This window comes from Cetorhinus maximus, chromosome X, assembly GCF_964194155.1.
Source record: "Cetorhinus maximus chromosome X, sCetMax3.hap1.1, whole genome shotgun sequence".
Classification (NCBI taxonomy): Eukaryota; Metazoa; Chordata; class Chondrichthyes; order Lamniformes; family Cetorhinidae; genus Cetorhinus; species Cetorhinus maximus.
In genome coordinates, this window is record NC_135917.1 from 8516042 (window position 1) to 8534170 (window position 18129).

General features: G+C 41.9%; 1 protein-coding gene across 5 annotated transcripts in view; it reads right to left on the minus strand.

Moving 5' to 3' along the window:
• The window catches only part of LOC144672613 (sodium channel protein type 8 subunit alpha-like), a 233689-nt gene that overhangs the window by 148874 nt on the left and 66686 nt on the right, over positions 1–18129 (minus strand). For all 5 annotated transcript variants that reach the window (XM_078534436.1, XM_078534433.1, XM_078534432.1 and 2 more), the window contains one exon: positions 6531–6758. In XM_078534436.1, coding sequence (XP_078390562.1) covers positions 6531–6758 — 228 coding nt within the window. The remainder of the gene's footprint in view (positions 1–6530; positions 6759–18129) is intronic.

The window sequence follows — 18129 nt, forward strand, 5'->3', positions numbered from 1 at the left end:
AGAAAAACAATCACCTTATCAACATCCCTTTGCAGTTTCCTTTGATTCTCAGAGTTGATTGCTGTGCCTTTTATTTTAGCATTGCCTGAAAACATGGGCACCACTCCCTCTAGCCCTGTATCCAAATCATCGATACACAAAGTGAACAGAAATGGTCCCAAAAACAGAATCCCAGGGACACTGTTCGCCACTTCCTACCACTCTGAGAAACCATTTTCTCCCTTCGATTCAGTATTTAATCCTATTTGCTACTGCTCCTCAATTCCATATCAATTAATCTTTTCCAATAGTCTCCTCATCCAAGGCCTTCTGAAAGTCCATGTGCATCACGTCCACCACCTTCTCAAAGAACTCTTATCAGGTTTGTCAAACACAATCTTCTTTTCTGACATCTGTGTCAGCTCCTTCTGAGTATTAGATCCTTTGCTTCCTTGAATGTGAACTGACAGTATTTTTTTTGTTAAGTTAGATTTTCCGAAAGAGAACATGTAAACTCTTAAACAAAAAAAGTCCTTCAGGTATGAAAGCAGTCTCCTTTTCCTGAAAGTAAGAATGTAAGGAAGCAGTGTGTTTGTCTTTCTGTGTTGATTGCTTGATATCAGCTAGAGTGATTTCCTTGGCTGTAGAATTTTGAGCCATAAACTTTAAGAATTCCTCAGCTCTCTCAGAAAGATGACCTGCGCTGCTGTAACATATGGTCAGGAAGGTGATCAGGTCTGGGACAATAATTAATGATCATATCATAACACCAAAATTGCAGTCCCCAGCACTGGATACAATGGCTTGGAGAATATTGGGATTGAAAACACCACGGGCCAGGGTTTTCCAGTCGTCGGGCGGGTTGATTAAGGCCCGCCCTGCGTGGATCGCGAGCGGTAACGCTGAGCGCTACCTGTGCAAGCAGGGGGAGGAGGGAGAGTCGGGTCCAGCGCTCTTTTGTGCATGTGCGCGAAAGAGCGCTTCAATCTCCCTGAGGAAGCTCCATGCCTCAGGGAGGTTGAAGCGTTTTTTAAAAATATATATAAGGACATTAAAAATTTAATGAAACATGTGTCACAGGAGATGGGACATGTTTTTATTTTCAAAATAAAGTTTTTATTTCATCAGCATTAGCTTTAGGAAACCTCATCCCGCTCATGGATGAGGTTTCCTAAAAAACGTAAAGGCCGCTTGGCCTTTTCGCCTGCCTGTCAACCATAAGGTTAGACGAGCAGCGTAAAATTCAACTTAATTACCTAGTTAATGGCCTTAATAGGCCTTTCAATTATCAGCAGGTGTGCAGCCAACTCCGGCCGTGTCTGCCAAACGAAATATTGCACCAGTGCGTGATGACATCAGGACGCACGCCCGACGTCATTGCGCGTCATTTTACATTCCGGCACGCACCCGCATGCCAAATGTAAAATTCTGCCCCATGAATTGTTTATCAGAAACGAATGGGTGAAAACAATGTAGAGCCCACATAATTAGCAACACTTCCTACTTAATTCGATTGTCCTATTATCCTCTACAATTAAGTGAATGATTGGATAGATATTGGGTCTAGCTGCACCAAGACTTTTTTTGCATAAGGTAGCTGCTGAGCCCACCAAACTGGTATCAGCATAGATCGCCATTGGATTCACTGTAACTAGATCATCAACTTGATCTGAAGTTGGTTGCAATCAAGCTTGTCTTTCCACTTGAAGATGCTACCTTTAGATGTTAGTTCCCATAATGGCAGTATTATTGTCATCAATCTGAGAATGAAGTAAAGTAACTGTGTCTAAAAGAATGCAGACTTCTGACACATAGCTTGGGGCTGCAGCATTGCGGACGTCATTTACCCTCTTGGGGTCTGGTGACATTCCCTACTTGTTAAGGATTAGACCAAAATATTCTAGATGCTCATTATCAAATTCACACTTTTCACTTGTGCATCAGCTCAGTTTCTTGTAGCCTGCGATGCATGCTGTGAGAGTGTGTATCATGTTCCGCTTGGTTCAGTGCACATATCAGACTATCATTGCCTCCATCCAAGATGACTGAACTTTTCTTCTGTACTTCTTCTGGCTGGCACATGGATATATACCTCTGCTGCTGAAGATATATCTGAAGTTTGTTTTTTGCATTACTTCACACCAATGCAGGTTGCAAATGTTGTAAAGTAGTTTGTGATGCTCAGATTTCAAGTCTAGCTTTGAGGAATTTCATGACACCTATCAATACAAGGTATACTAGGATTCTTGGGCATTCAGGTTATTACACCTTTGGTTATTCCATTCTACTGTCATCCAGCTTTTCTTGATTTTCTTCTATACATCAAATGGTATCTTGTGATGACACTCAGCAACACGAATAATAGAGTTGTCAATATGCAGTTTGATCTGCCTGCCCTTTAACTTGTCTATATTCTGGAACACATGAGGGAGTTCACTGGATGTTGGGACATTGATGCTGCAGTGTTGATGGTAGACTGAGTTGTAGGACTCGAGTTGTACACAGGTCAAGCTGGCAACCGGTTTTCCCTTTACAATAAACACATTCACAGTAACTGCTTACTCACTGGGAATGACTGGATCTACATGCGGTGAAGTTTCACTCAAGATTCAGTACCAGCCACCAGATTAGGGACTGTATACAGCACTAATGTTCTGTGGACACCAGGATCAGCAATGAATTTAAGCATTTTTTACAACTTGAAAATATAAATTTGCTGATCATTCAGTTAATGGTGTGTTCTTCTGACATGGTATGCATTATTTTCTGAGCTTCATAGAGTAGGTTCTGCTTCAGTAACTTGGAGCACATTGTGCTGTTTTGTTGATTATATATATATTTTAATCAATAGGCACCTGGCTCACCATGTATCATTATATATTTCTGTAAAGGTCTATTCATGGCAGAATCCGGAGAAGTCACTTTGCTTCCTCAAGCCCAATATTTGACTTGATCAAGTGCTTTGCACAGTTCAAAAAGCTCATTGAAGGTGGTCTCTTTCTCCAGGGCTCAACAACAAAAGATTTTAAACGAACATCCTTCTATAATCCATGTGCTGATTTCAGGGCCTGCATCAGTGACATTATGCTTTGTTACTTATCAACATAAATGTGTGCAAAAGGCTCGTACAGATTCATTGTTGTGAAGCTTGCCAAAGTATAACTGATTGAAGGACTACCCTCGAGCCTGATGTTCGACCATTCAATTAGATCATGGTTGATCTGTATCTTAACTCTGTTTACCCATCTTTGATCCATATCCCTTAATACCTTTACCTAACAAAAACCTATCAATTTCAATCTTGAAAATTTCAATTGACCCAACATCCACAGCTTTTTAGGGGAGAGATTTCCACTCCCCTTTGTGTGAACAAGCACTTCCTGACATCACCCCTGAATGGCCTAGCTGTAATTTTAGGGTTATGACCCTTGATCTGCAGTCTTGTGGTGCAGCAGGTAGTGTCCCTGCCTCTGAGCCAGAAGCTCCAGGTTTGAATCCCACCTCAGGACTTAATGGCCAAGGAAGGTTATTAAGTTCATAATGTGGCCAAACAGGTTGATTATCAACCTGTAAATTCTTCTAACGCATGCTAATGGCAGGTAGTAAGAGTGGGAGAGATTCCTGGTCAGCCATGAGATGGAAAGAAAGTTGGGGCCTCTACCATCACTATCCATAGCTCCAGACTACAACATGCATGTAAAAGTGCATGTTACCACAGCAACTTGGACTCCCTGAGTGATCTATAACATACCATCACTACCCCTTGTTCTGGACTGCCCCTAACTGGGGAAATAGTTTCTCTCTACCTACCATATAATCATCTTAAGCACCTCAATTAGATCTCCCCTTAGTCTCCTATACTCACAGGAATACAAGCCTAATCTGTGTAACCTGTCCTCATAACTTAATCCTTTTAGCCCCAGTATCATTCTTGTGACTCAAAGCCAATATACCCTTCCTGAGGTGCGTTGTCCAGAAATGAACACAGCACACCAGACGGGATCTAAACAGAGCTCTGTGCAACTGTAGCATACGCCCACTCCTTTGTACTTCAGCCCCCTTGAGATAAAGGCTATTATTCCACGAACCATTTAAATTGTTTTTGTGTCTGTCCTTTTTTCTCCAGTGGTTTCTGTGCATGGACCCCTAAATTTCTCAGCTCCTCCATAGTTCTTAGTTTTTCACCATTGAGAAAATACTCTGCTCCATCTTTCTTAAATCCAAAGTGAAAATGTGGAAAATAATGAGACTTCAAAACATGATTGAACAGACTGCACACTTCCTCACAGCCACAGTTTTGCCCACTCGTTCTGTCAATATCCCTTTGTAACTTTCTGCTCCCACTGCACTACTTACTGTACCATCAAACATATATTATCAGAAAACTTGGATATACGGCTCTCTATTCCTTCATTTTTTCAACAAAAATAAATGCATTCATGGGATGTGGGTGTCACTGGCAAGGCTTACATTTAGTGCCTATCCTTAATTGCCCTTGAAAAAGTGATGGTGAGCTGCCCTTCTTGAACACTGCAGTCCAAGTGGTGTAGATACACTCACAGTGTTGTTAGGGTTTGACAATTACAGTAAAATAACCAAGGCCCTCAGACAGATCCCTGAGGAACACCACTGGTCACATCCTGGCAATTGCAGTACACATGCATTTCCCCTACTCTGTCTCCTATCTCCAACCCAATTCTCTATCCATGCCAATAGGTTACCTCCAATTCCAATTGTGCTTTCAGCTTTGCTAACAGTCTCTTATGTGGAACCTTACTGAATGTCTTCTGGAAGCTCACATAAATAATATGAATATATAGATAATCACTTATCCATCACATTAGTGACCTCCTCAAAAAATTTAACCATGCACACTGGCTGTCTCCCATCAGTTAATATTTGGCCAAGTGCGCAATCATTGTTTCAAATAGCAGATTCCAGTAACCACATCAGATATTAAACTTATAGGTTTATAATTTCCTGGTTTCTCTTTCCCACCCTTCTTAAATAATGGAGTGAGAATGACAATTTTCCAATCTAAGGGACTGAATCAAGGGTCTTTTGGAAGATCACGACTAAGGAATCTACAAATTCCTCACCCATTTGTTTTAATAGCCTTGTATTGAAACCAAAGATCCTGGAGATTTGTCAATCTTCAGTCTCATTATTTTCACAATTACCATTTTGCTTACTGATATTAAGTGTCTGCCTTTGCTATTTTTTTACTTTTCCTCTTATTTCTGACATTTTATCCTCTTACTCTATTGTGAAGACTTATGCAAAGTAATTTATCAAGTTTGCCATTTACTTATTTGCAACTACAATATTACCTGTGCATCTCATTCACATGTGGTATCTTGCTGGGGAGTATAGAGATCAGTGGGCCCTTCTTAGCCAGATCACATTCTGCCCTGTTCCCAGCATCAGACAGCATGCAAAATATACCTTGCAAATGTTCTCCTCCCAAACGCACAAAAGCAAAGCTCTGTTTCACGTAGTACTGATGATGTTAAAACAAATCATGGCACGACCAAACTGTTTCACACATTTCTCCCACTATGAAGAGACGGTCATTATATAGATCGAATCATGGCTTATGAGGCAATCCATGTTCCTAGCAAAACTTGGGTGGATACAGACACCCAGGATACACTGACCAATGGTTAGTGACTCATTTTAGACACAAGGAGCTTTGCAGCTAAGCAAAGCCTGTGCACCAGGAGTTAGTCATATTCCGACATTCTGAACCCAACTTTAGTTCCTCCTAAATTATCCAAAAAGCACTCATTAATACTGTGAAGCCTTCTTAATAGACAAAATGACATGTTTGCTTTTTATAAAAAAGGATTATTTACTTTCCAAGAAAAAAAGTCTTTTGGATGCTACAAGTGCCTTGTCCACCCACTAATCTGACAGGTTATTCCTAGTTCCCTCTCTAGTGTCTGGATGAATGCAGCATGTTCATGTCTCTTAGTGGAAGAAAGAGTTTTGCACAAACACTTTGATGTATGAATATAGATGCAGCGTAATTTCTAGCCAGCCATATTGTTCACTGCTCTGTTGGTTTCAAATAGCTGGTAACGCAAGTTTAGGAATACGAAGAGAATTTGGACAAAGGCTACTAAACATAAGAAGAATAGATCTGTAGAATACATCACCAAGAAAGGCCATTGAGGCAGGGAGATAGAAAAGGTTCAAGAGGGAATTAGATTTGTTTCTGGGTTTGAGGAATTTGGGGAAAAGATGGGGCTTATTAAAAAGGGCAGGCTTGTTAGGCCTAATAGCCTTTTCTTTTTCGTGTTTCTGAACATTTGCATAATCTTATAGAGCCATCTAAAATCAATCACTCAATGTGAGGAATCTCAGGCTCAAAACTCAACCCAGCCATTCTAAGGCATTGCACATCGCCATAACAACCGATCGTGCCATTGCACTATTGATAATTCCTTTCCAGTAGAAATAACTTATGACACAAAACAACCACAGAATATGAAAACATAGCTTTCCTTCACAAAAACCAGAAATATGTATTAAGAACAGAAAATGCTTACTGTCATTCATAATGTATTCAGTGAAGTCAAAAGTCCTCGTTCCATTTTCATCCGTGGCATTAAGATATGATGGATTGGGTGGCCAAATGACACATTTTTGCCTTAAGTTGCCCATAAACAACTGGAGTCCAATAAGGGCAAAGACACTCAGGCAAAATACAGTCAAAATCATTACATCGGAAAGTTTCTTTACAGACTGGATTAGAGCACCCACAATAGTCTTCAAGCCTGTAGAAAGAAGTACACCATTATAGCCAGCCTCTGAAGAATGCTAATCTCACACATTCACAAGAAGAACAGAAGTTGCATTCCACAAATAATTCATGCAAAAAGCAAGCAGTGTTAAGTGCAAATCATGTCAACGGATTTAATAACAATGCTTGAGCTCATCAAACTAAAAAGGCTGTTGAAAAAGCTTGTGGTGGAGACTATTTTAATGGTTACTAACAACTGGTTATTTTATACTAAACAGGCATAGTTGCTGCAACATTAATAGCTAACAGCAGGGCAAATATGACTCATTATTTAAGCAAGCCTGGGACTGGCTATGTGCAATGGGTTTGGACACTCGATCCAATTCTTTAGGTGTGTGGCTCTACAGCACAATTTTGCCCCTAATTTCACAATAATTGACCAAGAAACCATAAGATGGCTGGTATGGGAAATGGGAAAAATGCCACACTTGCGGTGTATGAGGTGCTTTTCTGAGATGTGGGGTGAAGTAGAGTATTGAAGCAGAGTTCAAATGTATCTAATTGTGATACACTTGGCCCTAGCCCGAGAGTGCTTGGTACTAAAATAGGATAACTGAAATCATCAAACCTTCCATTCCCCATGCACAAACAGCCCTCACCCTGAGAAGAATTAATCCAAAAAATGTGAAATTACATATTTTATTAGGTAGCAGTCATCCATTGTTAGATATAGACCAAATTCCACTGAGACCACACCAATTCTCTATTATATAGAATCATAGAAAATAGGAGCAGCAGTAGGTCATTTGGCCCCTCGAGCCTGCTCCGCCATTCAATATGATCATGGCTGATCCTCTATCCCAACACCGTACTCCCGCTCTCTCCTCATACCCCTTGACACCTTTAGAGTCTAGAAATCTATCTATGTCCTTCTTAAATATATTCAGTGACTTGGCTTCCACAGCCCTCTGTGGTAGAGAATACCAAGGTTCACCATCCTCTGAGTGAAGAAGTTTCTCCTCATCTCAGTCCTAAATGGCTTACCCTGTATCCTTCCTATACTACAGTCTAGTTGTTCCAAAGTACCTGTTTGCCACACCAAGTAATGATTCAAAACTCAAATGAATAATTAAAATAAATTATATTGCATCAAAGGTTAACATAATTTCAAGATGGTTGATGCAATAAATGATTGGCATCCTAATCAAAATATGGAACCCAAATTGAAATAATTAGTTATGCGATCTCAGGCTCATTTTAATTCACCAACGTCTGGCCCATATGAGTTTTTCTTGTTCTTTAATTTCTTGCATTCTTTTAAGGAAGGAACAAGGCAATTATGCTGAACCTTTATAAAGCTCTGGTTAGGCCATAACTGGAGTACTATGTCCAGTAATGCTCTCCACACTTTAGGAAAGGATGTGAGGGTCCTTGAGAGGGTGCAGAGGAGATTTACCAGAATGGTTCCAGGGATGAGGGGATTTTAGTTACAAGGTTAGGTTGGAGAAGCTGGGGTTGTTCTCCTTGAAGCAAAGGGGATTGAGGCAAAGTTAAGGTTTTGGGCAAGAGATGCAGGGGGGTGTGAGGAAGAACATTTTTTATGCAGCAAGTGTTTTTTGTTATTGTTTCACAGGGTGTGGGCATCACTGGCTAGGCCAGCATTTATTGCCCATCCCTAATTGCCCTTGAGAAGGTAGTGGTGAGCTGCCTTCTTGAACCGCTGCAGTCCACGTGGTGTAGGTACACCCACAGTGCGGTTAGGGAGGGAGTTCCAGGATTTTGACCCAGTAACAGTGAAGGAACCTGGAACTCGCTGCCTCCGAGAGTGGTGGAAGCAGAGACAATGAATGATTTCGAAAGGAAATTGGATGGGCACTTGAGGGAAATAAACTTGCAGGGCTACAGGGATAGAGCGGGGGGAATGGGACTAACTTGGTTGCTCTACAGAGAGCTGGCATGGCATCAATGGACTGAATGGCCTCCTACTGTGCTGTAATTACTATGACTCTTGAGTGATCCTCATGTTTTGTACTAAATGGTGAGAAGAATTTGAAATTTCAACCATTTGCTGACCTTTCGGAAGGTAAATGTTGCGAGAATTGTTCCAGTGTAATATGGAGAATATATTTGGAGGAATGATATGACCTTTTGCCGGATTGTCGTAACATGTTAGTTAGAAATGGAATCGATGAGCCTGTGCTGTAATGACCTATGACTCCAGTAGCAAGTTACCAGCAGTTTGGTAGGTATTCACTTCATCTAAAACTCTCTCTATCCATTGCAACTTCTCTTTTTATTAATACCGTTGTAATCATAGTTCTTGCAAGCTTTCTTCTTCTAGCTCCCAAGTCCAAATTTTGCAAGCTTTCTCTCTTCCCTGTTAAATTTGTGTATGGACATCAGACAAGTGCAGGTCAGGCTTGGCTTTGCTGTCACCCACAGTAAAAACATAAAGCTGGACTTTCCCCCTATTATTTAAAAGAAGAAACCCCTTTACTCTGATGAAGGCACCTCTCCAAACCTCACCAAGGTGAACATTCTTCACATGTGAGCCTGGACAGTGAATGACAGCAGGCCCCTGGACCACAGGCAAAGCCCAATTTACTCTCAGAGTTAACGTTTCGACTCATATGGACTCAAAACGTTAACTCTGTTTTTCTCTCCACAGATGCTGTTAGAAGTGCTGAGTTTTTCCAGCATTTTCAGTTCTTGTTTTGGATTTCCAGCATCCGCAGTATTTTGCTTTTAACCCAATCTACTCTCGCCTGATGGCATCGCACGGGCAATTTTCTCTCAGGGGCCACTGGGCAGTGAGAACCCTGGCTGAATAATTTTCTCATTCCCCAGTCCAGAGGCACTGAAGCCAATTAAAATCAGCTAATGCAGCAGAAACTGGCAATTGTGCTAAGGCGTTGTAGTCAGTGGATTTATTTAGGAAGCAGCTAGGGCTGCTAAAGACATCCTTTTGATGCACTGCTATATGCTTTTATTAAATAGCTGCTCAGAACTCAAAGAGCTCTGAATGTGGTATATAATCCTATCTGTTGTGGAACTAATTTTGAATTGGTGATAGTTTTATAATTTTGCAAAAATTCCCATTCAGCTGCATATATTAAATTCAGAGAATGCCAAGTGGCATATCAACCCTCAACAGCATCACAGATAAGTTAACCTGTTTGGACACTGTCAGACTATAGCCAGGGCCCTGCTTTGCACATTAGAACCCCTTCCAAATTTAATATGCCCTTCAGTGGCAACGATCCACAGTACAACCAGCTTAATTGTTATGTTCAGGGCTTTAACAAGAAAAGCAGCCTTAAGGAGAGTAGTACCCATTAAAAGTTCCGTTAATGCCATTAGCAGCATCATTTGTTCAATGTAAAATATAAAGTTCATGCTGGTGAATGAATTAAATTGGATAAGAGATCCCCGAAAAATAAATATGGAAAGTTTAACAGTTAATAGGAATGAATGTGTAAAGCACGTTTAGTCTGTTTTCGCTGGGCCTCAACTAATTTCCATTATTTGGGAGGGAAAAGATTTGAGGATCAAAATTACACTGGCTAATGTTATATTGTAGGAATGCTTAATGAGCTCAGGCCAAATAAACAGATTGAATACCTCTATCAGAATTGCTGAGAGGATAATTTGGGATAAAGGTATGCAGCTTTGGTACAATTTCGATTGTGACTTCTATCCTGTGAGCAGAAACGCAGAGGTCACTTTGAACTTAGCAGCTGCAGAAATGAGAAGGTTCTGAGGAAACTAAACCACCAAGTCCTTCCCGCTCTCATACCTGATGGGCTGAGTCACTTCATTCAAGTGCACTGTGGTGGCGAGGACATGTGGCCTGCGCCTAACTGAAGGCGTCTTTAAAGAACTTGATATGTGCAACAAGATTTAACCAAAATGCTTAATTTCTTCTTTATATCAAATCAACTAAGTCACGACTTAAGTAAAGGGACATAACTGGATGCAGCAGCAACAGCAAAGCATTAACAAACCCGTAGGAACAATTCTGTGGTGCAACGTAAGATCCATCTTCCTCTGCCACATACTACTTCTGTATATTTAAAGCTCGGATAGGTTAAATGAAACAACACTGGTGTTGCTATTAAAGAGACGCAGACACCATAAAATATTAGAGAAAAGTAGAAGCTTCTGGCCCCTGGACTTCCTCAAGAGAGAAACTGAGAATTAAAACAATTGAAGCAGTTACGAAGCAGCCATTATTTGACAATCTGGTTTGGAGGGGTTGATTTGTCAACTTGCTCCAAGTACGGATGAAATATTCCAGCCTAATTTATTCATTTAACCTCAATTAGCCGTCTCATTGGCATTACATTATTGTGGAAACAATTGAACCAGCAACAGATGCTAACGCCAATCTGTGCATGTAATCCAGTGATGCAGGGCATAGACTGACACTTCATTTATACTATAGCTGGCTTTCATTCTTGTAGTTAAAGCTTCTAACAGGATAGTGCCTTCTTAATGTTGCCACCCAGCTACCAGTTGAATTTTCATGTCGATGGGTGTGACCTGTATATACGTTCTTTCATGCACGTGAAGACCTCTGCTCCCAGCCATTAGCTTATAAAGTGCCCAAGGGGACTGGTCCCTGTGGCATTTTTTTTTAAAAGCAGGTTTGACAAACCACTTCAGGTGGTCATGTCAAATCCAAGAAAAGATTGCATCCTTCAGGGGTTTTCACACCACGGCCCATCACAGTCTGGTGAGGACCCATCTCTGGAGTTATTCCAAATTGCTATGAAGTATTACTTCACAACAACACAAATAGGGCAATATACTATCACCCTTACAGGGCAGTTATATCTGAGGGGTATTCCCCTCTATGATCCCACTGGATATCAGGCAGGATTGTGGCAGAAAATGTTGGAAAACTTGGGCAATAAGGCCTATTTTTTTCCTCTCATCGCCTTTGTTGGATCTGACGCTGGCCATGTCTTTCCTGCTCATCATATGCAAATGATGGGAGTGGGGTGGGGGGGGGGTTAGGCGGGGCCTTGCTCCATTGCTATTTTCCACTCTTCCACTTCTGTTACTGTTGCTTCCTGGTGTTGCCATGTGGAAAGGTTTACCCAGTGGAGGGAAAGGATCTTGTAGCCGCCTCTTGCCCGACCAGTTAACCCCAGGCACTAAACTGCTGAAAGCCTCAGTTTTTGCCAAGGCCTTCAATATGAGACTTCCTCCCGATTTGTAGGGCAATTCTGCACCTTTAATGTTCCTCACTGCCTCTTCTGATGCTACAGTGGTGTCCCCAGTGCAACATCACCAAGGTTTTGCTGCTCACTCTGGTAGACTCCCTTATGGCAGTGGGAATCCCGTCTGGAACCCATCATACAAATGTAATGAAACCTGACTCAGGAAAATGGGTCAGGGCTGGGGTAGGGTAGATATGGAGGGGTGGGCAGAGCTCCCGCCCTCCTAGAACTTGGCTCCAAACAAGAGAATTGCTCCTGCCACCACTGCCCCCCCCACCAACATCTGCATCTCAGTGTTGACGCAAAGTGGCACCTGGTTTACACTGAAGCAAAATAAGTAGCATAACTCCCTGAGCTTACAGTGCTTTATATGTTGGCAAAAAGTATGGGGTTGCCTTAAGCAGGACACCTCTCAATAGTTTGAGTCTGCACTGGAAACAACGGGTAGAATCTTACCTATGTCAGGCGGGCCGGTTGGGAGCACCACCATTTTACACGGGCGGGTCAATTAAGGTGCTACCTGTGTGGGTGGGGGGAGGAGGGAGAGTTGGGGCCGGCGTTCTTTCACGCATGCGCGTGAAAGAGCGCAGCAATTTCCCTGAGGCAGCTCCGTGCCTCAGGGAGATTAAGTAGATAATAAAAGTTTTTAAATAATAAAGTAAAAACTTATTTAAACATGTCCCCTCATGAGACAGTGTCACATGAGCTGGGACATGTTTGTGAAGTGTACAAAGTTTATTTATTAATTTTATAAAACCTTCAGGAAACTTCATCCCATCCTTGGATGAGGTTTCCTGGAAAAGGCGAAGGCTGCTTGGGCTCTTCGCCTGCCCGCCAACCTTAAGGTTGGATGGGCAACATTGTTAATAAGGTCAATTGGTTTCTTAATGGCTTTAATAAGCCGTTGATAGTTCAGCGAGCGTGCAGCCGCCTCCAGCACGCGCCTGCCGAATGCAATGTCGAAATGACGTGCAATGACATCAGGACACAAGCCCAACGTCATCTTGCATCATTTTACCCGTCGGTGTGTCAGGCCCGCCCCCACATGCCGACGGCAATATTCTGCCCAACCTTTCTAAACTGCCTTTTAAACCTTTTGTACTTTGCCAAACAGCAGATTGTTAGGAATAAACTGATAAAACATCAAAACGTGACACACATTTGGACACTTGTGAGGTGTGGCCAGGCACTTGTACAGCAAGTGGTTCCAATCCAGTTTGCTGGCTTTGCATCGGTCTCCACGAGTACTGGTTTAAAACCACTACCTGCCACTTAACCATGCCCTTTAAAAAACAATTGCATTTATTTTATACACTGGTTGCAATTTGCAGACAAATATATATTAGCAGTTAGATTAGGCAAAATATCAAAGAGTCCAATCAGAGAGTAAATGTGGATTTGGCAGTTTGTAACTTGTCATTGGAGATGCAACTCTTTGAAGGTGGAAGGGAAGTTAATTTAAAGACGCCAAGAATGTTCAAAATTACAATTGAGGTGCTGCAGGTAATTTGAGGAAACCTCTGCCTAATATTTAAAAACAAAATCAACAGTTCATAGAGTTACTGAAATGCCTTTATACAACATCTTTTTATATCCCTCAAAACTATCTCAATGGGCTACAGATGTGATGCGGTGACTTACTTCCGCAAATGCAGCAGCCATTTTACACACAGCAAAACCTCAGAAACAACAATGAGATGAACAGCCAACTAGTTTGTTTTCAGTAGTGTTGGTTGAGGGAGGAATGTTGGCCAAGATATCACCTGGGTCTTCTTCGAATTGTGCAATGGAATCTTCTTGAATCAGCAAAACTAACAAATTATGAAACGTCTCAGCAAAGGGTAGCACCTCCTACAACATAAAACTCCTTCAGTACTGCAGCAAAATGCCAGCCCAGATGAAGTGCTCAAATCCTGGAGTGTGTGACTCAAAGGCAAAAGTGCAACTAATTGATGCTTGATTATTGACATTTGTGATCTCAATACCCCTTTTAACTTCAAATGGAGCTCCTATGATATCTCCATTGCTAAAACTCCTTCCAACCTTCGTTTTCTTTCTCATGCCAATCATTTTTCTCATAATTGGACTCTGTATCAAGTTTAAGTTCATCCAAGACTTGAACATTGCTCCTGTATCTGAGGAAGCTCCTCTAACAACTCTTGCATTCCTGAACAAAAAAGGGGCATGTCAACTGATTGTGACTACCTTCATCGCTAACCTCCAAACTCTCTGTCACAACCTCTTCTACCTTATTTTATCACTGCTCTTCAAAATTTCTCTTGTTCCTTGTAAGTTGCAAATACACCATCACACAAGCTCTTGAAAAAGCTAGCACTATACTACTGAAAAAAAAACCAAATATATAAACAAGTGAAGAGGGCACTCAGTAGAGTACATACCTCTGTCACGCTGTGTTACCTCAAATATAATTATTACATATCAGCTGTTCCCTGAGGCTTTCCCCTGCCTGGTTGATGCTCTGTAACTACAAAGCTGAACAAAAGAATTATTTTTACTAAGAGCTTCTGCCTCACTGAGGAGACTTCAGGCCAATCCACATCCAACAACCTGCTTTGAAAACTCTGCTCACATTTTGACAGCTGTGACAAATTGCACCACAGCAGCTGAGACAATCCACAGCATTCTAAAACAACCAACAACATTCCAAATAAAACAACCGACAACATTCTAAAAAAAGAAGTCAATTCACCCTATCCCCCAATGTTAATGAATCCTTTAAAAAATTCCAGGATCCAGATCCAGATTTGAAGCTTCATCAAAAACTAATCAGTTCTTCATTGGCCCATAACCAGTGGACCAAGTTTCATTGAAATCTGTTTGTTAGCTTTTGAGATATATTGTTTACAAACAGACTAACAAATAGGGTGAAATATTACCTCTGCCCACCTTCAGTGGCAGAGGTAATGACTGATTGTGTGTTTTGAAATCCAACACTTTTAAAAAAAATATTTTTGGATGTGAACATCACTTTATTGTCTACTCTTAATTGCCCTTGAGAAGGTGGTGGTGAGCCGCCTTCCTGAACCGCTGCAGTCCGTATGGTGTAGGTACACCTACAGTGCCGTTAGGGAGGGAGTAGCAGGATTTTGACCCAGCACCAGTGAAGGAACGGTGATATATTTCCAAATCAGAATGGTGAGTGGCTGGGAGGGGAACTTGCAGGTGGTGGTGTTCCCATGTGTCTGCTGCCCTTGTCCTTCTAGGTGGTAGAGATCGTAGATTTGGAAGGTGCTATTGAAGGAGCCTTGGTGATTTGGTAAAGTGCATCTTGTAGATGGTACACACTGCTGTCACTGTGGAGGGAGTGAATGTTTAAGGAGTTGGATGGGGTTCCAATCAAGTGGGTTGCTTTGCCTTGGATGGCGTCAAGCTTCTTGAGTGTTGTGGGAGCTGCACTCACCCAGGCAAGTGAAGAGTATTCCATCACACTCCTGACTTGTGCCTTGTAGATGGTGGACAGACTTTGGGGAGTCAGGATGTGAGTTACTCACCACAGAATTCCCAGTCTCTGACCTGCTCTTGTAGCCACAGTATTTATGTGGCTGGTCCAGTTCAGTTTCTGATCAATGGTAACCCCCAGGATGTTGATAGTGGGGGATTCAGTGATGGTAATGCCATTGAATGTCAAGGGGAGATGGTTATATTCTCTCTTGTTGGAGATGGTCATTGACTGGCATTTGTGTGGTACGAATCTTACTTTCCACTTAACAGTCCAAGCCTGAATGTTGTCCAGATCCTGCTGCATATGAGCACAGACTGCTTCAGTATCTGAGGAGTCGTGAATGGTACTGGACACTACGGAATCATCAGCGAACATCCCCACTTCGAGCCTTCTGATAGAGGGAAGGTCCATTCTGTTGTCTGAAGCCTAACTAGTCCTATATGGCAGCACGATATTGGATACTTTTGTGAGACTGATAGTAAAGTCACCCTACAGTCTAATAGATCACTGATCCATTATTAATTTTGGTATATATTTCTACCATTTTTGATTATTTTCCCTGTTCTATGGTCAGCTCCCAATGCCTTTCTAGTCTTCAGGTTTTTGGTAACTTCTTTGTTTTGAGTTCATATGGCTTCATTTTACTTCACATTCTGTCATTGCTTATCAGAAGCATTGATTTTTTTTGCAGTTCAGGTGCGTTCAAAATTTCTTGAAGGTTCTGAGCCAACCATTTGAACTTGTCTTCTTCTCCAAAGTCAACCCATCATCTCTTTTACAGCAATTAATCTTTATCCTCCTTTGCCAGGGAGAAGCGTTATTTTAGCGGCCCCTACCTGCTGCTTGCTCCACCTTTTCAAGTTTACTGGATGTCCTATTATCTCTTGCACCTTTTTATTAAAACTTCCTTCTCCTACATGGCTACCATTGGTACATTTTTAGACATACTTACCTAACCTTTATTGGTAAATAGAAGCACACCATTGTATAACTTCTCTGAAGGGCACAACATGGTAAACCAAAACTCTCAAACATCGCTGTAGTGGATGTTAAAATACTAATACAGTGAGAATAATTAGGTAATCTCCTTTAATCCTATGAGGGGCACACTCAGTGTCTGCTAGGTTAAGTTAGGAGTCATTTAGAGCCAGAGGACTGCAGATTGAATCCCTACTCTAGAGATTCGAGCACATAATCTAGAGTGACCCTTCAGTTTGTACTGAGTGAGCGCTGCATTGTTCAAGGTGTTGTCTTAACCAAAACCACATCTGCCTATTCAATTCATGCCTGAGTGACAACCTTCCAAAGACCAGGGAGTTCTCTCGGTATTCTGGACAGCGTTTCTCCCTGGCCTAACATCACCAGCAAAAAAGGATAACTGGTCATTCATCTCATTTGCTGATTGAGCGTTCTTTCTGCATGTTATGTTTGCCCACTTAACTAAATTGACCGCACTCAAAAAGTGATTCATTGATTGTGATCACCTGTGCAATGTCCTGAGGTAGGGATAAGGTTCTATAGAAATGCAAATTTTTATCTTTTCAGATACCAAGTTATGTAGGCAAAGGAATACCTCATGAATCAAAGCCCAGTTTAATTACATTTTTACTTTTTCAAAGAAAAGATTTATCATACATCTCAAATGATTCTAATTACTCCCTGCTTCAATTCAACCTACGATCACAGCTCTCTACCTGCAGAGAGTTAAAAAGCTGATTTTGGGATGCCTCAATTAAAACTGGATGTTTGACAGGAAGGCTTACAATTTGAATTTTTTTTCAATATTCTGCAGAGGTTTCATGGCCAAAGCAATCATTGTGTGTGTGTTTTTTTTAAACACAAACAAACAAAATAGGCTTCATGTAGTAAATTTAAAAAGATCAGAGTGGTATTAGTGGCTTAGAATGTTACATGGGGCAGAATTTTCTGCCTGTCGGGCGGGTGGGCCCGACCCAATCTCCGGCGGGCGGGCCCCACCGCCATTTTAAGTGGGCAGGCCAATTAAGGCCTGCCCAGCATGACATCCGGCGTGAAGCGCTATGTGCTCCCTGTGCGGGCAGGGGGGATTCCCCAAAAGTGAGAGTGCGCTCTTCTGCGCATGTGCATGAAGGAGCGCATATCTCCCTGAGGCTAAGTGCAGCCTCAGGGAGATCGCTTCCACTTTGAAAAATATTAAAAATAGAAAAAAAAATCCATAACATGTCCCCCTCATGTGACAATGTCACACGAGATGGGACATGTTAATAAATTTCACTAAAACTTTATTAAACCCTACATGAAACCTCATCCCACCGCTGGATGAGGTTTCATGTTTTCTCTATTTGCCGCCGGGGCTCCTGGCTTGCCCGCCAACCTTAAGGTTGGAGAGGCAAGTCCTTTAATTGTTTAAATGATCCTGTCAATGGCCTCAATTGGCCTTTGACAGGTTGGCGGGCCCGCAGCTGATTTTGCTGCGCCCCCGCCTTCCTGAAAATTTAAATGGAGCGCGGTGACGTCAGGGGTTCCGCCTGACATCATCCCGCGTCATTTTACGCATCGGTGAGCGGGCCCCGCCCCCTGCTCACCGACGGCAAAATTCTGCCCATGGTTTCCATGAATATAGGGCGGAATTTTCCGTTCCAGGGACTAAGGGCGGGCATCGATGCGGGTGGGAAGGAAAAATTTAGAAAGCCGTTATGGCTCTCCAAATTTTCCCATCCCACCCACGATAATACCTG